The sequence below is a fragment of the Crotalus tigris genome, unplaced genomic scaffold, assembly GCF_016545835.1.
Source record: "Crotalus tigris isolate CLP2741 ecotype Arizona unplaced genomic scaffold, ASM1654583v1 scf7180000019156.414591, whole genome shotgun sequence".
NCBI lineage: Eukaryota > Metazoa > Chordata > Lepidosauria > Squamata > Viperidae > Crotalus > Crotalus tigris.
In genome coordinates this window covers 134,931-160,115 of record NW_024097406.1, presented here as the reverse complement: position 1 = coordinate 160,115, position 25,185 = coordinate 134,931, and the positions used below count along the sequence as shown (strand labels likewise).

General features: G+C 36.4%; 1 protein-coding gene across 3 annotated transcripts in view; it reads left to right on the top strand.

Annotated features, from left to right (window-relative positions):
* Positions 1 to 25,185, top strand: part of ASCC3 (activating signal cointegrator 1 complex subunit 3) — a 222,247-nt gene that overhangs the window by 184,062 nt on the left and 13,000 nt on the right. For all 3 annotated transcript variants that reach the window (XM_039360142.1, XM_039360140.1, XM_039360141.1), the window contains 2 exons: positions 8,753 to 8,977; positions 23,813 to 23,964. In XM_039360142.1, the coding sequence (XP_039216076.1) occupies positions 8,753 to 8,977; positions 23,813 to 23,964 (377 nt within the window). The remainder of the gene's footprint in view (positions 1 to 8,752; positions 8,978 to 23,812; positions 23,965 to 25,185) is intronic.

Here is a 25,185-nt window from a genome sequence, read left to right as displayed (position 1 = left end):
AACGGCATGTGTGCCCACAGAGAGGGCTCCAAGTGCTGCCTCTGGCACCCGTGCCATAGGTTTGCCACCACTGCTCTAGATGATGATAACTGAAATTGAGACCTGGCAGCTCTTTTTTATAGGGAGAAGGTTAAAAAAAAAACCTATAGTGATGTTGGATTTATAGACTTAAAAAGAAAGGCAATACTTTTTAAAAAAAAATAAAACAAATTGCTGGATGGTAAGTGATCATTAGATTGAATTTTACTGGATGTTTGCAAACTGACTATAACCACAATATAGGAATGAATCTTATGTTTTTTAAGAAGACAAAGGTGAAGATTCACATTTGAAAGACCTGTTCATATGTTAACTTGTCTGCTGCACATTCTCCTTCATAACACTTCAAATTGGAAGAAAATAATAATAAGAAGAAGAAAGTCCTCCACGGAATGTGTTATTTCTCCAGCCATTTCCCAAGGTCACTGGAAGTGATGGAGATTTCAGATAGGGGGTCAGAGAAGTGTTACTTCCAGATAATGCATGACTGTTTCCCTGACATACCTGAAAGGGAGAAGTGGACTGAAACTATAATATTTGATAGACAGACAGATGAATTAGTATATCCTACTTTGATTGATCAGGCCAAAAATAAACAAGCAAACAAAAACCAACCCTTAAACCATCCTGAAGGTGCACACAGAATTTTGCTCTATGTATTCAAAGCAGGAGAGAAAGAAACACATTTGTCCCTTCAAACTATGCAGCAAATGTGTCCTCAGTTGAAGGCTGTCCTCAGTTCTGTATCTGCCTGAACAAATTAAAATTTCATTTGCATTCATAAAACTTTGAAAACTATCTATCCTATGAAACTGGTACCATAAAGCAAATCTTGTGGAGTAAGCTTCTAGAGATATAAAGTTGTATAAAAAATAAATATCACAAAAGTAAGTTTAACTACAATACTGTTAGGAGCCACTTTAATAGAGGCATTTCCTTGTGCTTGGTTTGCTACTTATATATCTAGGACTGGCTTAATTCCATCTGTTTGCTAATAAATGTTGCTGGGAGAGCTGGCTCATGTAGTAGGCTTATAATTAATAAACCATCCAAGAGTTGAATACCCCCCCACACACACACACACATCACTAGTTTAAATGACTTGGTGAAAGAAGCAAAATTTTTAAATGCATATGTTTAATCTTATAGCTATAAAAAGTGAATCTTAAAGTTGAGGGAATAATTTAGAGAAAATGTGCTTAAAAGTGAATCAGTACAGGGCAAATATTTTACTAGCCTTAATCTATTTCTTAGCAAGTGTTGCCTTTTCTTTGGATCCAGAGAACAGTGGGTTTACATTTTGTTCATAATTTAGTCAAGGAACATTATATGTTTCTTGATTTTATTTTCTGATAAAGAAAATTAACAAAAGACTTGTAGCAGGCCTTTTTTCTTAGTACAAGCTTCATAGTTACTGTATTGATTTCCTTTCCCCCCCCCTTTTTTTTTTTGTAGTCAGAGAACAAAGTGAGGATTGGCTCGATAACAGGGATAAATGGACTTCTGTCTCTAGGTTACAATAATTTCAAGTCTTTTTTTTCCTATTCTACCTCAATTCAAATGAATTTGATAGTAAACTTGAAGAATGCTCTATAGTCTAGCGGGTAAAAAAATATTGGCATATTGAAGTTACGAAACATTGTAATACTGATAGTCTGACTTTATCACAAACTACAGAAAACAGGTGTCCTGAGGTAGCACTTTTGGTGGCAATAGACTATAACACATGCTTAAGCATCTAATTTTATATCCACTTGTCTTTAGAATACAAAATTAAAGAGCATTGAAATCCATATGTGAATGTTTTATGTTAATCTGCTTTGTTATGCTTAAAAGCATATTAAATATATGTGCTTTTAAAATCATTTTAAATAGTTTACTTGATATTGTTCTATGTTTTTCCCCCTTAAGATGCTTTCCCTTAAGACAGGTTGAAACACTAAAAAAAGAGATGTCTTTAATGCATCACTAATTGTGGGGTGATAATTCACATATGTGCTTTCATACTGATAGGAGTGTATCGTTCTACATTTTCTGCCCACAGCAGTTTCTCCATCATCCCCATAATATAGAGATGAGATTAAATGAGACATACTGCAATATCAAAGTCAGTATTGTGTAATAGCTAAATTGGCTAGAAACCAAGAGACTATAACTAGAAATCCTGGCTAGAAACCAGGAGCCTGTGAATTCTAGTCCTCCCATAGGCATAAAAGCAGGCTGGGCAAATTTGGACTAGTCACTCTCTTTCAGCCTGACACAGATTTGTTCTTGTGGGGAAAATAGGAGATCAGAAAAAAGTTATACGCACATTTTTATTCAGAGTGTTTGGAATCCAAACACAGGCTATTTAGGTGACTTTACCTAAAGATTTGTCTAATTGTTATAAACATCCTTTCATTGTACGTAAGTGTTGCCAATGAAACCTGAACAGTTTTGACTGTAAAACATTGTTTGCAATGCTATTTGTTTACTGTTCTTGTTTATTCCGATTTCCATGGTGCTTCCAAATTTCTTGTTCAAACTTTTTATTTTATATATTTCTAAAACCTTTTATTTATTTCTATCTTGCCCAGAATTTAGAATCTGCTCCAATCCCAAAGGTTCTGGGTGGCTAAATACAAAAGAGCCAAAATAGAAACAATGCAAACAGTAGACTAGAACTGGAAAAAAAAACCATAATAATAATACAATATCAAAATCTGGAATGTCAATCTAGAAACAGCAGCAGCTGAAAGTTGATTGGAACAGTACTGCTTTTTAATGTTTCCTAAAACTGAGTAATGTTAGCACTGAAGAGACTTCCAGGAAGAGGCTGAGGAGGGGCCTACTATAAAGAAGGCCTGCTATTTGGTCCACCTTCAAATAGGGGACCTCCATGAAACCCTTGATGACCTCACTAGATTCATTTATCACAAGACATTGGCTGATATTTATCAGTGCTGTGCCATTTATGGTTTTAAGGGACATAAGTAGCACTTTGAACTGAGTCTGGAAGCTTACTGGTAGCCATTAAAATAGACACTATTCTACATTGGCAGTGTAGAATAATGCAAAAAAAAAAAAAAAACAGTAGTAACTTCACTGCCAAAATGTACAGTCATTGTAACTCCCAAGTAATTTATGAAGCAGCCCCAATGTATTGCAGTAGTCCAGCTGAGTGGCCTTTTACAATTGACAGGTGGAAATGTTGTCAGTACACAGATTTCCTAAATGCCTTCCACGTTTTTTGGGGGGTATAGCACCCAATGTGCCAATAACTATTTGTATTATTGGAAGAGCATTATCCTATCCAGAGTAATTATCAGGACCAATTTTCTTAAGATTGCTGTGTTTATGAACAAACAACAATTTTGACTGGGAAAGATTTAAACTGAGCTTGCTTTTCCCCATTCAAATTCTCACAGCCCCCAGACACCTATTCAGGACTTCCAAAGTATCTCCTACAGTGGGGGGGGGAATTATTTGGTCCCCTGCTGATTTTGTACATTTGCACACTGACAAAGAAATGATGAATCTGTAATTTTAATGGTAGGTTTATTTTAACAGTGTGAGAGAGAATAACAATAAAAAAAATCCAGAAAAACGCATTTCAAAAAAGTTATAAATTGATTTGCATTTTAATGAGTGAAATAAGTATTTGATCCCCTATCAATCACTAAGATTTCTGGCCTCCAGGTATCTTTTATAAGGATACTGAGCTGAGATTAGGAACACTATCTTAAAGGAAGTGCTCCTAATCTCAGTTTATCTATACAAAAGACACCTGTCCACAGAAGCAATCAATCAATCAGATTCCAAACTCTCCACCATGCCCAAGACCAAAGAGCTCTCCAAGGATGTCAGGGACAAGATTGTAGATCTACACAAGGCTGGAATGGTTACAATACTATCTCTAAGCAGCTTGGTGAGAAATTGACAACAGTTGGTGCAATTATTCGCAAATGGAAGAAACACAAAATAACTGTCAATCTCCCTCGGTCTGGGGCTCCATGCAAAATCTCACCTCGTGGAGCTTCAAGGATCATGAGAACAGTGAGGAATCAGCCCAGAACTACACAGGAGGATCTTTTCAATAATCTCAAAGCAGCTGGGACCATAGTCACCAAGAAAACAATTGGTAACACACCACGCTTTGAAGGACTGAATCCTGCAGCACCTGCAAGGTCCCCCTGCTCAAGAAAGCACATGTACAGGCCCATCTGAAGTTTGCCAGTGAACATCTGAATGATTCAGAGGAGAAGTGGCTAAAAGTTTTGTGGTCAGATGAGACCAAAATCGAGCTCTTTGGCATCAACTCAATTTGTCGTGTTTGGAAGAGGAGGAATGTTACCTATGACCCCAAGAACACCATCCCCTCCGTCAATCATGGACTGGTAACATTATGCTTTGGGGGTGTTTTTCTGCTAAGGGAACAGGACAACTTCACCACATTAAAGGAAAGATGGACGGGCCATGTACCGTCAAATCTTGGGTGAGAACCTCCTTCCCTCAGCCAGGGCATTGAAAATGGGTCATGGATGGGTGTTCCACTATGGCAATGACCCAAAATACATGGCCAAGGCAACAAAGGAGTCGCTCAGGAAGAAGCATATTAAGGTCCTGGAGTGGCCTAGCCAGTCTTCCGACCTTAATCCCATAGAAAAATCTGTGGAGGGAGCTGTCAAATGTCAGCCTCAAAACTTTAATGACTTGAAGATGATCTGCAGAGGAGTGGGACAAAATCCTTCCTGAGATGTGTGCAAACAGAAAACTACAGGAAATGTCTGACCTCTGTGATTGCCAACAAGGGTTTTGCCACCAAGTACTAAGTCATGTTTTGTGAAGGGGTCAAATACCTATTTCGCTCATTAAAATGCAAATCAGTTTATAACTTTTTTGAAATGTTTTTTATTGGATGTTTTTGTTGTTATTATCTCTTACTGTTAAATTAAACCTACCATTAAAATTATATACTGATCATTTCTTTGTCAGTGGGCATACATACAAAATCAGTAGGGGATCAAATAATTTTTCCCCCACTGTATATTACCTACAGAAATGATGTATAGCTAGGTATATTGGTGATACTTCACCCCAATCTGTGGATAAATTCTCTAAACAGTTCATGTAGATGTTAACTAACATAAGAGAAAGCACTGGACTCTGTTGAACTAAAATAAGTAAAGAAAGTGCAAGTTCTCAACAAAAAAGTATTAGAAGATAGATTAATATTTTAATAGAATGAATGAAAAGTTTATATAAGAAGATACTGAAGTTGCTTGGACAGAGTGAAGAGAAAATTATGTCACAGACTACCATAGACGACTACTACAAAGAATACTTGCTGGAATGATGAAATGAAAGATGATGGGAATAAGAAAAAAATGTATATAAGAAAATAATTAATGAACACATTCATAGATATGTACATCTTTTCAATATTGTCGGAAAAGCAAAGCTGCAGTGCTAAATTTATATAATATATTAGTAGTGCTTCAAATTCCACATTAAACAAGCTTCCCAGTATAGTGTTGATAAAGGGGACAGTTGCATTTACAAGCTCAGGGAATATGAGAGGCCGATGGTTTGGTTTAGTTTAGTTTAAGAGTCTTAGTGTTACAAATTAATCAGTTTGACCTAAGAAATCTGCAACTCATTAACTTTAAAGGCTTTGCTATTTCTCATGGTTGAACTTAAGTTTTAACATAAATAAGGCTTTCTTTTGTCACCTGCATTGGTCAAGCTATTCCACATCTCACAACTCTGTCCAATGTATATTTGCTTAGGAGTATTACTGACTTTAATAGCACTTGGTCCTTAGTTATTTTGCACCAGATGGTGATTGTACTGCATAATATTACACAGGCTGACTAAAATTTAGTCTCCTTGTATAGAAGACTTAGTGACTACAGGCTTAAATCACTATAAAATACCTTACTAAAATATAGTATATTTGGGGTTTTTTTAAAATAAATCTAGTATGTAGTATAAATCTAAATTGGATGTAGTATGTAGTATAAATCTACATTGGAGTAAAGTAATTATTTTCCCAAGCTCTTCTGGCAGTAAACTGTGTATTTTAAGACTTTTGGATTCTACCCCTTGATATATCTGGTTTTGTGAATTTTCACATGATACTGAATGTGACTTATTAATGTTTGGGTGATAGTAATTAGTTTTAAAATTAGTTTTAATTGGGGAATTTAGGGCGAGCCTTTAGATTTTATTAGGGACCAGTAAAGTGTCCATTGTAGCTTTTTTAATAATGGTACCAACATCTTCTGAACAAAACAAAACCATATCATTATTTCAGCTATTTGGAACCATTGGCTTTGAGATGTTAGGTAAGGTAAGAGAAAATTCCGAATAAATGTTATCTTAAGCTTTAGTGAAAACTTCAGTAACACAGGAAAAGGTTTGGATTTGGAACTGAGTGTTAGGCAGAAGAGTGAATGAATGAATAAAAGTAGAAAGTGCTTCTATTTTATCTTTGACACAGGATTATATAAAAGTATAAAAGGACCATCTTATGATGGTCTAAAAATCAATAAATATGAACTTCCATCATTTTTGGAGATCTGAATAGACTTAAATGCAAATAAAAACTTGTAATTGCTAACAGTTGTGAAAATCCCTCAGTGTAAGAACTGATTGGCCGTTTACACTTCAAATGTAGAATGATAACTGAGATGTAGATAGACTCAGTTCTACTTTAAGGCTGCATGATGTTAGCTCATGCTACCAATGTTACTTTTGTTCTTGACGATTTAGAAAACAATAGATTTTATGGCCTGTTGTAACTGTCTTTCCAAGAAGTGCCATGGCATATATTTTTGAAATTGCTATTTGGTTACTAAATCCCATTATGTGTTGTTGTTTTTTTCATTTTGTAAAAGAAAGCAGGGGAAGGGTTGAGAGGAATCAGAATAAATATTTGTATCATTGCAACCAAAAACTGTTAGAGATTCTAAATCCTTTTTTTCAGCTGCTTCACTTTCCTTCCTCATTATTTCCTGTTGGCCAAAAGGAAACCCAGTAAGCAAATTGTATGCTTCTATCAGAAAGCTTTCAAATCTATGTGATTTTATACCTTATATATCAGCAAATTAACTTTTACCATCAGCTTTTGTTGAATTTCCAAATTCATTCAGCTTTCCACTGGCACTTAAGGGAAATGAAGGAACAGTTCATTTGGCATTCTTAATGTTCTTATTGATGTGCCCCTTCTCCAATTTTGAACAGTCTTTTTAAAGTGGTGCAGCCAGACTCTTGTTTTTGTTTTTCATAAATTGGCATTGTATAATCTGTGGAACTTGCAGGGCAGAGTGAGGTTTGTGCTAAAAAGGGAAATGAACGCAGAAAATTCTGAGTGAATAGCAAGGCCACTTTGACTTGATTATGAAGGATGTTTCTTTATTCCGTCTGTCTTCCTGCAATCTGAAAACAGTAGCAGGGGGTTGCAAGCTGAGTTCATCATAGAGTTGTCAATCACTGCCATTTCACATTTGCAATGGAAGATGTCTTTATTCAAGGACAGCTGGGCAAATCAGAAGCACAGATTTGCAGTTAGTAGCCTGTCCTGCCGATGCTAAGCAAACAGGGACAGGGCAGACAGACCAGCCTGTCACATAAAAATATAATGGACTAGGCTGACCTTGGTGCCCTACATTCAGCTTCGTTCCCAGATGCATAAAAGCTTCAGTGCTCATTCTCAATTTCCTTTAATTACTTACATGATGTAGATAAGAAAATGAACTTCACTTACAAATCATCCATCACACACACATAGGAAATGAAGTAGGCAAAGTGTTTGAAACCAAAAGAGTATTTTGGAAGTAAATAAAACAGGTTGTTTAAGGGGGAGAAAGGAGACTTTTCCTGTTTTCCAGAAATACCTGCTTAGCTGCAGCCATCCTGCTGATCCCACCCCTTAGTCTCTCTCATGACTAGAGCTACCAAGCCCCAATAGAAAAATCTCCTTGGTAAATATCCCTTAAAATATTGTTAAGGGATGTGGCTTAAAGAAGAGTGAAACAAACATGAAGAATTGTATAGGGCTTAAAATGGCACTGACCCTTTGGTTCAGAAAATAAATGACCATAGTTTTCACAAAAGAATGGAAAAGACATCAAGGATTGGGTAGCAGTTGTCTGCAGTCTGTCTTAAAAAGAAAAGAAAAAAACACTGTTCAAAGACCATGACATTTTTAGAGGTTGCTTAGGTTTTATTTCTAGGGTTTTCTGAATTATTATTCCAGTTTTTTATCCTCTTGCCTTGAGGCTTTATCTGTCATTTAAAAGAATATTTAATTGTACAGTAACCATGTGCACACAAGTAAAACCTATTACATTAATTCTCATATACAGCTTCCACACAGTTTTAATTAATCCTCAGTTGGCCAAATTTATAATTGAGAGAGCATTTTCTTCTGAAAAGCATTTGAAAAAAAAACACATTATTATATTGTAAATGTAATCCAGCTTTTCTCTAGCACTACTTCTGCTTATGGATTAGCAATACATCTGAAAGCTTTAGGAGTACTTAGGTAACTTTTTCCAATCTGTGCTTCTAGTTGTGGCCCTTTGTAACTGCAGAGGTTCCCGTTTCTGATAAGTGGTTTTATTTGGGGCTTGCAACTGGGATATAGATAACTAGCAAGCTCCTAGTTATCTATATCCCAGTTCTTTCCATTTCTTTTCATTAATGTTTTCTCTCTCTCTCTCTTTTTCAGGATGCTGAAGAATACACAGATCTCCCAGTGAGGCACAATGAGGATCAAATGAATAGCGAACTGGCCAAATGTCTCCCCATTGAAGTCAACTCACATTCTTTTGACAGCTCACATACCAAATGCCATCTTTTGTTGCAAGCCCACTTTCAACGTGCCGTGCTTCCATGTCCAGATTATGTCACTGATACCAAGACAGTGTTAGACCAGTCAATCAGAATATGTCAGGTACAATTAATTTTTTTATACTTAATGATCTAGTTTGGTATTTATGGCTTCCAGAATCTAGATTTGAAAATGTGCCTGAATTGTTCATGTTGATTATTACATCATAATGTAGTCACGCATTTTAATGCATATCTCATAGATGTTATCTTTTTTTATTAGTTTATAATATAAAATACAAAAGAAAATAGTAGGGCAGGGGTGAGGGAAAAGTGTACGGAAAAGAGAAAAAAGAAAGAAAAGGCGTTGACTTTCAACTCTCTTTGGTACAGTACAATAAGATAATAACATCAAACCTCAACGTTTTCCTTTTACATAATAGTACAAACTAGCCATTTCTATAACAATAAACCTATCTAATCAGTAAAACCCAAAATCAAGGTTTCATTTTTTTTCCATCTCAAGCACAAAGTCCAGAAGCGGTTTCGAAGTAGAAACAAAAGTAACTGTTTTTTTTTCCTTTAATCAAAGCAGCCAATTTAGCCATTTCTACTAGCTCCATCAGATTTTGCAATTCATCCATTATGGGAATCAAACTGTCCTTCCATCTCATAGGCCTTATCTCATGCATCATCACATATCAGTCATATGTGGTAGATAGGCCTTAATTAACAAAATATTTGCCTATTTTATTCAAACAAAACATATTGGCTTGATATACAGTATTTTAGAAATATGCGTATGTTTATAATTGCTCAAAAAATACTTACAAGCTCCAGATAATTGCTACAAACCAGTAATCATCCAAAATCATTTTAGTGTATATACATTTTTGACGTTCTCACTGCCTGTTCCTGGCCAAAATATATAATGAATTGCATGAAAGGTCAAAAAGTTAAATAGGAATTTGATAACGTTATCTATGTTTTAAGCCAAGATCATTCTGTTTATTATGTATTTCTTTCCCTTCAGCATTGATAAGATACAGTTCCACCTAACACTGATTAAATACGATTACGAAAACAGAAACAACTCTTCTCATGAAGACTCCACATTACTAGAAATTTTAGTATTTCAGTATTTCTGTGACATAAGGCTACCCTTATGATATTCAGCCTTAATCGTTTGAGAACTATTTATCTATCCTATGTTAAGCGCATTTCAGCAGTCTCCTTTGAGAGCAGAGTTATTTTGTTCCACACCTAGTGAGGGAGATATTCATTCCTTGCATTGCTATATCCGGTTTTTGTGTCAAAACCATCCTTCTGTTTACATACACAAATATTTATTTTGGCTTTCAGCTTGAGAAAAAGCAACTTTCTTCATTCTGAAGGGCACTTTTATATGAAAATACTTATTCTGCTCCTATTGCCCTATGCATGAAGTTCAAATAATAGTACAGCTATTTGTGGTGTTCTGTTGGCAGGAAGAGGATACATATTTTCACCTGAATATGCTATATCAAAATAAGAAACGGTTCTTATTCATAATCGTAGACTTATATAGTGGCACTTAAATGTTTGTGAACCCTTTTGAATGTTTATTATTTCTGCTTAAATATGACCTAAAACATGATCTATTGTCCATCCAAGTTCTAAAACTAAATAAAGAGAAGCCAATTAATCAAATGAATCAAAATCTCTATTCTGATTCATTTATTTATTGAAGAAAAAGATACAGAGCGATATATTTGCATATGATAAACGTTGTGAATCTTTGCTTTTTATAAGTGGGCAACAAGAACAGCAACTAAATATGTTTGATGATGTTTATCAGTCCTGCTCATCGACTTCGATGAAAAGACCTTCAATTCAGGGATGTTGGTAGGTTTCCATGCATGATCTGATCGCTTCAGGTCCTGGCGCAGCATTTGTATAGGATTAAGATCAGGACTTTGATGTAGCCATTCCTTGTGTGGAGAACAGATTACATTTTAGTTCACATTTACGCAGAAATATTGAGCATTCAAAACTATTTTAAGTAAACTTTTAAGCACCACTGTACATGCTTTGGGGTTGGTCTAAACAAGAAAAATGAGTATGATACTAGCAAACAGTCCTACAGTGTAACTTTGCTTAGCTGGGACAGCCTATCTTGGTCTAGTAAATTCATCCTGTTCATCCTACCAAGGTTCACAGAAGTTTTGAAGCCTTTTGCTATCTTCAAGGTTCAAACATGTGGATCAACTGACATCCCACAACTCTTCTATCGCTAAATATACTTTAATTTTACTACATTAAATTGTCAAAAACATAGCCCAAACACTTTATTTTTTATTTTGGCTTCTTACAAGGCCAAAAACCAAAGATTTGTTTCTTTTTCTATCTAGTACAGAAGTCTCCAGCATTGTTTGCTATATTGGGATGATAGTTATTGAAAAATCTTCCTTTCCAGTATTCCAGCCTCAAGTGTCAGGATTCTGCAGTGTTGATGCTTTGTTTTTTTACTAGCATTTTACACTTATAAAGAAATGTACTGAGATATTACAGGTAATCCTCACTCTCCAACCATAATTGGAACCAATACTAAACAACGGGTGCAAAGTGAAACATTATGTGACTGTGCCCAATCTTCAATGTCAGTTCCTGCTGTAGTCATTAGCTAATCATGCTGTTGTTGTTAAGCATGACATCATGTGACCGCAACTTGCAACTTCCTGGTGGCTTCCCCATTGACTTTGCTTTGTATGAACCTGGCTGTGAAGGTCACAAATGGCAGTCAGGTGGCTGGGTTGCTGTGACCATTATAAATGTATGCCAGTTGCCAAACACCTGAATTGTAATCAGGGATGCTACAATGGCCACAATTTCAAAAACTGGTCATAAACCTCCTTTTTCAGTGCTGTCATAACATAAATTTCCCCTACTGTCAGCACCTTCATTCACTTTTACAAAGCACCTAATATTTGATGGGGTTAATACTTGTTTTGAAGGGAAGATAAATATGAATATTTATCAGTGCAGCATAAACATAAATGAGCATGCTTGTGTTGATTACAGCAGTATATAAATACAATACATAAAAATAAAAAAAAATAAGCCCCCTTATATAGTACTAGTTAAATAGTTCCCACCTGCCCCCAAATGGAGAATTCATTTTCAATATTTATGATTTTTTTACATGTTTGTTTCTGAACACTCCAGGTAACCATAAGAACTGTTGCAATGGTAATATATTTGGTGACAGTTTGATGATACGGTTCTCCTGAAGTACAATTACTCTTTCCTCCTCAACTCATGACAAACCTTTTTCCCAGTTGGTGCTGGAGGAAATGACTAATGCTTAACCCATTTGTGTGATCAATTCACTTAAGCAGCTACTGTGAAATGTTAATCACAACTTTAATTTGTACTGCATTAGCATTTTGATTAACTTGTAGGCTTGCTAGCATACTTGAAGCACTTTTACTCATAGTTACTGCTCGGAAATGACTTTTTGATTAATTAAGTTTGTTAGATAGCAGCTGAGCTTCCTGAATGCTAACCTTATGGGGCTAAAAGTTCAACAGAAAGTTATTGTGAACAACTGTTGCCATTGAATAGAATTCTTGAAAATGTACTTTCAGTTCTAAGGTGTTTACACAATATTGAACGTTGTGAGAAAATGGACCTTAACCCTCCAAAGAATACCAATTTAGCTGGCTAAATCATTCTAAGTTTTATTTGTACTTTAAAAATTGGGCATGACCTAGAAATTGATTTGAATTTGGCATTTTTAAGTTTATAAAATCATATTTTTTGTTCTTTACAGAATCAGTTTTTGGACAATTATATCATGTTGTTTTGCAAAATATTTCATAAAATGAATTACCATCTTTAGAACATAGTGCATAATTCAGTGAGTATTGCCACACACAAAATGAAAGATCTATAGAGCTCTGTTTCCTCCTTGAACCTTTATCCCTTCAGAGTTCTGGAATTTGAAAGTTTTGTTTGCACTGGCCTTTACTGAGCAAACTGCAAATCAGTTTTGCATTGTTGTAGCTTATGCAGTCGTAATTCAGAACTCTCATCCACCTTCATTTCAATCTGGGTTAGTATACTCATCAAGGTTAGTATGCTCATAAACTCACTGCTCTTCAGAATTGTCATGGGTTCTAGGTTTTCATGCCAACCTTTACTTTACAGGCTCTCCAACTTTCTCAGTCCACAGCATCTTTAGTGTCTCAATTTTTTTTTCATAGTGTACCTATAGGCCAAAACTATATCAACCTTGAGCTAGTAGTTTGTATGGTGACTGACAAATTTTGAACACCACTGTGTTTCACTCATTAAACTTTAAAATATCCCATGGTGTCCCTGTGAGTTTGCTGTGGTGCCCTAGGATGCCACAACACTCAGTTGGTAACTGACTCACAGATGACTCACAGTTATATAAGCTTTCTCACCATATCCTTCATATGTTTCCGCTTTTATAGAATCTGGATTTACCTATCAAAAGGAAACTAAAAAAAAAATCTTCCCTTCTCCTCTCATAAATTATATCTGCTATCAAGGAAATCACATTCCTCCCTTTATCCCAGATGTACAAGCTTCAGTCTCCTGCATGCAAGATATTTGTAGCAAAGTAAGGACCAGAACATGGGCTTTAACTATTGAGTCACATGACAATCATAAGTTCAGTCATTTATTTCACCCATGTTTGGATTTGCTCAGAGATGGGGCATTCTGTCCTCCTAGTTTAGCATGTCCAACATCTCTTTCTCTTGTCCCCCTCCTTCCACCAAGAAGTCCATGCAGTAGTAGCTGATTAGAGAATCTCACCAAATGTGTAACTTTCATGTGTCTTCCTGAGATATTCTCAACGTTGACCATGTATCTTAGAGCTGGAAGCTCATCTCTAGTCTTTTTGCATCTAAAATACATAGATCATGCTAGAGGCTGTGCAGCATATCAATGTTTTAATGTAAGTTCAATGTCTTTTAACAGTTTGGAAACAATTTGAAGTTTTTTAAGGCTTTCTTTAGTACAAATTGTATCAAGTAATGCTATGAATGCAAATAAAAACAAACAAGCGGAACAAGACCCATCCTACTTTTACATCTTACACTGCAGATATGGCATTGATGATCTTGCATTCTTTATTATTGCTATCAATCAATATGCTTGAAAATGACAGCATCCTCATTGATCATTTGAACCACTCAAGGTTAGTATTTTGCCATCTTGGATCAATCCCAAAGTTTCTGCAGAAAAGTCAGAATAAATCTGTAGTCTCTAAGGTTACGCCTTTCTGTTCTGTTGGAAGAAATTGCTTCCATACTCTTTTCCAGTTATTTCTTTCTAATCAGAATCTTGAAAATTGACCAGCTAAACTCTTGTTTCGACAACTAAATGTTCCTCCTATGCTGCATCTTGGTCATTGTCTCCTGAACTATCCTGACAGTTTAATAAGCAGGAGCAGTTGTAAACCTCAATTTTTTGATTCATTCCATCTTACAGTTTGGAGGATTTTTTTTTCCATCTCAAAATCAAGAGAGAAGAGGTCCTCTGGGTTTCTCAGAAACTATCCATAATGGCTTCCTATTCTCTAAGTAGAAAATCTTTGGGGAATTTGAACATAATGAAACTTGTTACAGAAATAACCATCACCTGCAATATCAAGTTCATCCTATTTTGGCATTCCTTTTACACTTGGGACTGTCTTCCATAAGAGTACATCTTGCAGCCATCTTTTCTTTTTCTCCTTCAAAGGATTCTATCCCCCTTTTTTCTAATTAACTAGAAAAGCACTTCATGAAAAGCCTTGCTTGCCTGTATCTGCCAGTGATTCCATTAGTCCATGCCTGGAATCTATCTTTCATTCTCCCCATGTTGATGGTAAAACCTTTTGAGTCAATGGCTATCATTCCTTTTCATCAGTTGTCATGGAGGATGGCATTTTGAGTCACAATAAGTTTTGGCTCATTTTAAAGAGGAGTTATGTTCCTTTTGCAGAGATTCTCCATTCACTATTTTTATAGAAATAAAACAGTACTTTATCCAAATACTTCTTTTGTTCCAGAATTGATTTCTATGCCTGGGTCAAGACATTATGTTGTTTGTTTGTTTGCTTATTTGTTTGTTCATTTGTTTCTATCCTGCCTTTATTATTTCTACAAATAACCCAAGCTGGCAAACATACTCAATACACTTTCCTCCTCCTATTACCATTGTTTTGTAAGTACCATTGTACCCTTCAAAATTAGTTGAGAGATTATTTCATCCTCATGATGTCCGAATAGCTGTTTTCTTGATACAGTTTCATCCCAAAGGGTCCAGTATCTATTTTTGACCTTCAAAATCTATCTAAAGGATTCCCCAACATTTGGATAAAAGGAGATAGCAGCAATCACGTTTTATTATGAAATGGCAAGGAAACAGAATTTCCTTCAAATCTGTGCACATTCTAGAAGAGGGCAAAATTTGCAGCTTATCTTCGTTTAAACCCTCTGTTGAGCTATGACAGACACTTGAACTCTCCTTTCACTCAAAACTACAATTGGACTTCCTCTCCCAGGAACAATTTTTGGAATAGCAATTCTTTCCCGGTTATCTTATGACTGAAGGTGCATCTTCAGATAATTAGCTGATTGAGTCATAGAAATTATGATGAATTATAGAGATTATGAGGCAGAACTGGTTCATCTGTGAATTCACACAGCCTGCTCCCTTAAGGTGCATGAAATCATGTGACCTGTAGATTCCTTATGTATTCTGCTTATGTTACTTTCAGAGAGTCAGGGGTTTACTACGAGCTGTTTGTAGTTAGGCTTAATAGGTCTGCAGGACTTGGTTCCTGCCAGGAATTTTGTAATCAACAAAAGATTTGGAATGGGCCCTGTAGCAATGCATAATTTGTATGCAAATTCACAGATGACCACTCAAAGAACTTCAACTTATAGGCAAGAACTAGGTCCTATGACAAATAATGTGTATTTTCAAAATATACACATTTATGTAATAAACTTAAATTGCTATACTTTCATAATTAAAGTTTATATAGTCTCCTACTGATAGAATCAATGGAAGACAATTTTCTTGTGGAAAACTGTATTTCATTATTTGTTCCTATGCTTTAAAAATACACAGGAATAAGTATTTCCTGAATGTATCATCTATCTCATTTGAAGCTGCCTAATGAGGTTTAATAGTTAGGTTGTGCTTGCTTAAAGCATCTTCTGTAATAAAAATAAAAGTGCAGTAGGAAATTCTAATTTCATTTCATTTTCCTAAACTGTGCCGCTTTTCACCCAAAATGAATTTAAAGACTTTATCAAAACTTAAAATAAACCCTGATTAAAATTCAGGATTTGAATTTCTTTGACTTACTTGATCCAGCTGTAAAATAGTAAAAACTAAGAATTAGCAGCAAGTATGAAAGAATTGAGTCTTTTCTATGTCGAAGTAAATTTCTGCTTTTTACAAATGGAATGCTTATATTGTGCCTGCTCCAGGTAACAATAATAAAAACTATTAACAATGTGGCATAACAGCAGCCAATTCTTTAGCTGATGTTGGCTTTCATACACATTGAGTTTATCCCAAGAACCTAGGATGTCATTGGCATAGTATATGTGTGAATCCAGGAAGTGTGGCCTTTTGTCATTGTAATGGTTGGTCACTCCCTCAGCGAGATGTTTAGACTGGATTTTTATATGTTTATCCATTGTGGAGTCCTTCCCAAGGACCTGGTATAGGTAGATATTGTTGTTTCATGGTGTCACAGGATGTAAGCTGTTCCAAGTAAAGCTGTCTTTTGCAATTGACTCATGCTGATTTTGTCAGTGCCAATGGTGTTCATGTGGTGCTTCAGATGTTTTGGGATTGCACCCAAGGGGACTATTACTATTGATACTACTTTTGCTTTCTTTTGCCACAGTCATTCTACATCTACTTATAGGTCTTTGTATTTTGGAATTTTCTCCAATTTTTTTCCCTTCTATTCTGCTTTCTCCAGGTACTGCTATGTCCATTATCCAGATTTTTTTGTCTTTCTTATTGACAGTTGTTAAATCTGGGGAAATATGTGGCAGGTGCTTGTTTGAATTCTAAAGTCCCAGAGCATTTCAGCTTCTTCATTTTCTATTACTTTGTCTATTTTGTGATCCTACTACTACTTGCTTGCAAGCAAATGATAATTCTTGCAGTCATTTCAATGTACCATTGCTACTTTGTTATGCCGTTGTTTGTAGTCAGTCTATGCAATCTTTTTGAAGTAGATAACTAGATGGTCCAATGTTTCTTCAGCTTCTTTACAAAGACAGAATTTGCTGTCTGTTGCTGTCTTCCCAATTCTGGCTTTGTATGCATTTATTGTTATTATTAAATTTATCTGGCTATTCCCTACATTGACTTTAAGTGACTAATAGTCACTTAAATAGTAATTGGCATTACCATTACATACAGAGTAACTGCCTCAACTTTTTTTAATTAGTACAAAAAAAACCACTTTAATTAGTACAAAAAATACATTTGGACTACATCACAAAATCTTGGTTTAGTTTTGGTTCATTTCTGCTTCCCTCGTTTTTCTGTACTCTGATCTCTCTACCATATGCTCCAAATCAGTAGCACTATTGAATAACAGATCAATAGCACTACTGAATAACAAATAAATAGCAATACTGAAGAATACATCCAGCTAGAACTCATGTTTCTTGAAGTGTTGTCACATGAGATTGGTCTTCCTTTGGAGGGTTTTATTACTCTTCTTTATTTTTTGTGGTTGAGGAATGGTTTATACAGTAGATTCTGCTTTGTACAGGGTCACTGTTTTGTTAATCTAATCCATGGTCTTCAAACCTGGCCCTTTTATGACTTGTGGACCAACTCCCAGAATTCCTCAGCCAGGCATGCTGGCTGAGGAATTCTGAGAGTTGAAGTCCACAAGTCATAAAAAGGCCAAGTTTGAAGACCCCTGATCTAATCCTACCAAATGTAAACATGGAAACTATAGAATATAAGGAAAGAAAGAAAAGGGTACGTTTTATTAAGAGGGTGAATCCTCCCCCTTGCCATTATGAATTGGATTTTTTAACATGCAAACACTATTTAACCCTGTTATCGTGATCATTAATAACAAACCAGCAAGTGAGAAACTGCTGTGTCATCATTGCAATGGAAACTTGGTTAAAGTATTCTGTCCCGGATAGTGCTGTTAGCTTGGGTGGACTATCAACATTTCAGCTTATTTATTTTTTTTTTGAGAGTAGGCATCAGAATTTTATTTTTTAATGTGTCCAGTCTATTTACAGCAAAAGATGACAATAAATCTTACCTTACCTTACCTTATCTCTGTGACAGCTGGATATATTTCTGAACTGTGAGATGAATGCATAACTGAACAGGCTCTAGAAAAGAATGTATGTGTAAAACTCAACCATGTCTTAGCAGAGAATCCATACCACGTGAGCCCCATGATCCATCGGTGGCAGTAGGAAACCTATTCCATATAGATACAGTGGGGAGGGGCAATTATTTGATCCTTGGCTGATTTTGTATGTTTGCCTACTGACAAAGAAATGATTAGCCTATAATTTGAATGATAGGTTTATTTTAACAGTAAGAGATAGAATAACAACAACAAAATCCAGAAGAATGTATTTCAAAAAAGTTATAAATGGATTTGCATTTTAATGAGTGAAATAAGTATTTGATCCCTTTGGAAAATATGACTTAGTACTTGGTGGCAAAACCCTTGTTGGCAATCACAGAGGTCAGACAATTCCTATAGTTGGCCACAAGGTTTGCACACATCTCAGGAGGGATTTTATCCCATTCCTCTTTGCAGATCCTCTTCAACTCATTAAGGTTTCGAGGCTGACGTTTGACAGCTCGAACCTTCAGCTCCCTCCACAGATTTTTCTATGGGATTAAGGTCTGGAGACTGGCTAGGCCACACCAGGACCTTAATGTACTTCTTGAGCCACTCCTTTATTGCCTTGGCTATGTGTAATTGCCATGCTAGAATATCCATCCACGACCCATTTTCAATGCCCTAGCTGAGGTAAGGAGGTGATCACCCAAGATTTGACAGTACATGGCCCCATCCATCATCCCTTTGATGCGGTGAAGTTGTCTTGCCCTCAAAGCATGTTTCCACCTCCATGTTTGATGGTGGGAATGGTGTTCTTGGGGTCATAGGCAGCATTCCTCCTCCTCCAAACACAGTGAGTTGAGTTGATGCCAAAGAGCTCGATTTTGATCTCATCTGACCACAGAACTTTCAGCCAGTTCTCCTCTGAATCATTCAGATGTTCATTAGCAAACTTCAGACGGGCCTGTATACATGCTTTCTTGAGCAGAGGGTCCTTGCGGATGCTGCAGGATTTCACTCCTTCAGAGCGTAGTATGTTACCAATTGTTTTCTTGATGACTATGGTCCTAGCTTCCTTGAGATCATTGACAAGATCCTCCCGTGTAGTTCTGGGCTGATTCCTCACTGTTCTCATGATCCTTGAAACTCCAAGAGGTGAGATTTTGCATGGAGCCTCAGACCGAGGGAGATTGACATTTATTTTGGGTTTCTTCCATTTGTAAATAATTGTACCAACTGTTGTCACCTTCTCACCAAGCTGCTTGGTGATAGTCTTGTAGCCCATTCCAGCCTTGTGTAGGTCTACAATCTTGTCCCTGACATCCTTGGACAGTTTTTTGGTCTTGGCCATGGAGGAGAGTTTGGAATCTGATTGATTGCTTCTGTGGACAGGTGTCTTTTACACAGGTACCGAGCTGAGATTAGGAGCACTCTCTTAAAGGAAGTGCTCCTAATCTCAGCTTGTTACTGGGAGCCAGAAATCTTGATGATTGATAGGGGATCAAATACTTATTTCACTCATTAAAATGCAAATCAATTTATAACTTTTTTGAAATGCATTTTTCTGGATTTTTTTTTGTTTTTATTTTGTCTCTCACTGTTAAAATAAACCTACCATTAAAATTATTTCTTTGTCAGTGAGCAAACATACAAAATCAGCAGGGGATCAAATAATTTTTCACCCACTGTATGTCTGACCCAAAGATTTCAGTCGTGTTGCTGAGAAAGGAAGTCATCTTCCTTTCAAAGACTGCAGGGACTCAGTACAGACATATTAGTATGTACTCAGTTACCTTTTTTGGTTCGGCTACCTCTTTGTGGAAAAATTTGAAAATTACTCCCCCTAACCAGTGAACATCACTTGCTGTACTCAGAGTGTAACTCATCTGCAAGTGGAGAATAGAGAAATGGGATCGTTGTTCTGGGGGGGGCTTCAGAGGGGACAGGAGGGCGTCACATCATCATTTGATAAAATACATCTTTTTTTTTCCATGATATGCTTTACGTTTAACTTTAGGAAATGTTTTAAAACTGTTTTGAAGATAGACAAACAGGTACATATATCTCAACATTTTAATTTTTTCCCCTCAATCTAAATGAAAAGGATAAGCTGTCACTTTTAAACTGAGCCTCTCCCACATAACCGAAACCAGCTTTGTGTACTTTTTTAAACTCTACATTTCTCCAGGATCACTGTAATTTAATTGAAATAGTGCTGCATGTGTAAACAGCTCCTTTGTTTAAAGAAGATTCTACTGTTTAGTTTGCCTTAAGTAAATGCAGCCTTTTGTTTGTCTGTAAAACATTTGATTAAATGTACAGGCTAATATAGACAGCTAAGCATTCCTCTAGTGGGCTGTATGAGAAGTTTGAAATACATTCTAGCATCAAACTGCAGAGTAAATACCCCCTTTAAAAACTGAAAAGTAAACCACAACCCTAGATTCTTTTATAATTAAAAAACACTATTTCCAGCATTCTTGGTGTTCTTATACTTTTGCAATATTTTAATGGTCACCTTTCCAATCTTAGAAATTTCCTTAAAGTCCATCTTTTGCTATTAATATAGGAATGAGGTGGAATGTGTTGACCTGCATACTTTTTAGTGGCATTTGTCAAAATTCATCTTTCATAAACATAAAAGAAAGATCTTGGGGGGGTGGGGGTTTACAAATTGCAGGAAGCAAAAAAAGAAAAGAAAACAGATATCTACCTCTACTGTGAAGGTCAATGTATATTTTTTTTAATAGTCACAGGACTTACTAAGAGAGGCCAAATGCACATGGTTGGTGGGTGCATTCCAAAACATGAGGTCTCATGTGAAATAATTAATGCCAACTTGTGCATGTTACATTTAATTATTTAAGTTCTCTTTTTTGTCTTCATGTAAGGCAGTGTTTCTCAACCTTGACCATTTTAAGGCATGTGGACTTCAACTCCCAGAATTCCACAGCCAGCAATGCTGGCTGTGGAATTATGGGAGTTGAAGTCCATATGCCTTAAAATGGTCAAGATTGAGAAACACTGATGTAAGGCACTCAGGGCAGCTTAAAAATGATCAACAGAAGCAATTAAAAATACAGAACACTTGTAACTGAAATTATCACCATCTCCTCTCCTTATTTGCAAGAAAGGAAGACTGATGGAAGAAATTGCCAGGTGCTGTGCAATTAATGACTTCAGAATCTTTGAAAGATGATGAAGATGAAGTTGCAAGTTGTCATCTGCCACTTTATGCCACAACTATCGGAGAAATAGCTAAATTGGTTCTTTGTGGGGAATTTGAGATTATAAAAATGGAATGATAACAGAGATAAACATATCACACAGAGCAGAGATTCCAGAGCCTAAGAGTAGAACTTGTTATGTGTTTCAATAAGATGATCTTCAGATATTGGCAGAGTACACAAAATAATTTCCCAGAAAGTTCACAAATATCCGGCTCCTATTAGTTTGCATTACTTTATAATGAAGGATCTCCATAAAGCTAATTCTGTTGTCTCTCGTTTGCATTCAAATGAATTTAGTTTATTTGTATAAAATAAGTGTATATACAGTAGAAGCTACTTTGTCACTGATCTGAATATATTTCTCCCATAACCAAGATATGATGTGAAATCACATTCTTTTTTAAAAAAAAAAAATATGCACATATCTTTTGTGCTTGTATAAAAGATTCATCCTAAACTTTGGCCTAATTCAAACTTTATCAAGAATGAAATATTCCTGTATTGCTTGAAGGAAACAGAACATCTAGCTGGGACTGGCAATGTAGTCCTTCAATCCTGGGGATCGGTGTTACAATGGAAAATAACTCCTGGTAGTCCCATCTTAATTCAGGTTTTCCAAAGAGTAAGTTTCAATGAAGGATTAGTCAGAGTGCTGGTAGTTACATTTGAACTAAGACACAATCTCTTGTTACATACATTAAATAATAATTAGGTTTTCAGTGCTGTATGCACTAAATTGTTCTTAGAGGAAGCTGTTAGCAGATTTGGTCCTGTACAGCAGGGCTTTTCAACCGGTGGTACGCGTACCACTGGTGGTACATCAGCAACTAGCAGGTGGTATGCTTACAGTGGGTTGAAAAGCACTGTAAAAAAAGTGTTTAAAAAAGTGTAAAAGTGTAGCGTGGGGATGAGCTGAAGTGGCAGCAACACAGCACAGGCTGTGGGAGAGCCAGCTGGAGCCATGGTGTTGGCAGGGCTATGCTGAACGCCCAGGATCCGCGCCAGGCTCCAGCTGACTGGCCCCTCTGGAAGCTGCGCGCAGCCTGGGGAAAGGATTCAGTTGCAGCTACACCGAAGACAAAAGGAGGAGGAGGGGATAGACATGCCTGCAGGGTGTTTACATTTTGCCCAAAGCCACCCTGCAGATAGCAAGGGGCCGGCCCACCCCAGCCCCCAATCAAAGGAAAACCCAGAATCCAACGGGCCAGAAGGCAGACCAGCCACCATGCTCCTCTGGTTCCTTCTCACCCCCTGGACACAAACACAGTCGCTGCTCCTTGCCATAGCTGGGGTGGGACTTGCAAGCACCTCCATCCTGCAAAGCAGTGATCCCCTGGTGTTCCAACCTGCTGCCATGCTGGCAGCCCCTCCAGCCTCACCCTGCCAAGGAAGGGGGCGGCGGCCAAGACTACAACAGATTTGCAGCTTGTCAGTTTGGGCTCAAAGGCTGCCCAACTTTACTCTGGAATTCCGGAGTTGGAAAGCGAAGGGACAGTATCGCATGTGTGTGTGTGCGCGCACACGCTTGGCTGCTAGCAGTTTGGGAAGATGAGTTTGTGGGGCACCGAGTTGTCCCCACATCAAATTAGCCAGTGCAACTTATTCTGTTTCGACCCAGGTGTCTTGAGTCAGCTGTGTCCAGTGAGTGGCATCGAGCAGGCTACGCCCACTTGCTAGGCGACTGATGATACTCAAATATTGCCATATCCTAAAAGTGATACAATCTCTGAAAAGATTGAAAAATCCTGCTGTACAGTGTTACAGTTCCAGATCCTGAAATGAATTATAGAATTTTGATTTCCTAACTTGACATAGGAGAAGGAAAGGATAGCAGGTCTACCATCAAATATACAAGTTTTGTGTGTTGTAAATAATCATAAAGAACTTTAAGCCAAAAAAAGCTTCCATGTGTGGCTTTCTTTCACGAAGTAAATATGGCAGTCAAATATTAAAAATTGGACAGTAAGCTATGGGTGAAGCCAGAAATTCCTTAAATAAATTATAACAAGATAGTAAACAAATTCTTATGCTCATTTCAGGTTGGATTCTAAAAAGGGTCTTATATTGTGACATTTAAGCAGGGTGACAAAACAATGGCTCCTCATATAAAGGAAATTAGCCATCATAAAAGATTGCTGCCTTTTCCATGTATTTCTTTGTTTGTTTACCTGGTTATTATTTAGTTTTATATGACATTTTTTGCTGTTATACTTGACATAATTTATTTCCATCCATAAAAATTTTAATCTCATGTCCAACATCATATAACCATTCATAATAATAGAGAAATATGCATCCAGAATCGTAAAATATATTTTAAAATAATTTTGCATTTATTTGTATAATTAATATAGTTTTCTTCTTGATTTAGGCAATGCTGGATGTTGCAGCAAATGAGGGCTGGTTGGTGACAGCACTAAATATTACTAATTTGGTACAGATGCTGATTCAGGGACGGTGGATCTATGACTCCTCTTTGCTTACTTTACCTAACATAGAATATCACCATCTTCATCTTTTCAGGTATAGAGTTTATTATTTATAAAGCTGATCTTTATCGTGCAGGATAAAATAGTGTTACTGTCTATCTACTCTCGTTTTTGTTTGTTTTTTTTTTATTATTAAAAGTTTTATAAATTTTACAAAAAAGAAAAAAGAATACAAAACAAGAGACAACATATACAAAAAAATAAAACTAAACAATACATATATAAAAAAAAAAAAAACCCCACCCCTCCCAAAACCCCCCCCTCCCTTCCCCCCCCCCTGAGCTTCCCAGAGCAGAATATAGGCTTAAAAAGTAAAAATAAAAATTAAATTAAGAACTTTATATTTATATATATAAAAAGATTATCTATAATATATATAAAAATAAAACTTATGAAAAAACTATATAATATTTTTGTATACCCAATCTAAATTGTATAAATTTTATCCATTTATCCCAAACAGCAAAAAACTTCTCTTGCGTTTGTTGCTTTAAGAAAGCCGAGATCTTTGCCATTTCCGCCAGATAAGCTACTTTAAGAAACCATTCCTGCAATGTAGGCAAGGATTCCTTCTTCCAATATTGTCCTACTAACAGCCTAGCGGCTGTGATCAAATTTAACATCAGTACAACCTCCTTTGTATCACAATCTGTAACAATACCTAACAAAAATAGTTGCGGAGTAAATTTTACCCTCCTTCTAAAAATTCTCTGGATATTCCACCATACTTTGATCCAAAATGCTTTTATCTCTCTGCATGACCACCAAATATGATAATAGGAAGCCTCCTTATAACCACATCTCCAACATTTGGGTTGCACGTCAGGGTACATATAAGACATTTTTTGTGGATCAAGGTGCCATCTATAAAACATTTTATAAAAATTCTCCCTTAAATTCTGTGCTTGTGTAAATTTGACATTTCTCACCCAAATTTTTTCCCAGGTGTCCAATGAGACTGGCTCACCAAAATTCTGCGCCCATCTTATCATACAATCTTTAATTAGTTCCGTTTCTGAATCCAATTCAACTAAAACCGCATAAATTCTCTTAATGTGGGTTTGTCTTGAATCCTTCACTTGCTTAATAAGATTTTCATCTTCTCTAAGAAAACCCACCTTACAATCCATCTTCCATCTGTCTAGTAATTGCCTATATTGGAACCAGGAATAAATAAAGTTTTCTTGTGCTAACTCTTCCCGTGATTTTAATAGCCAGTTTTGTCCATCCCATTTAAGTAACTGTCTGTAGGACA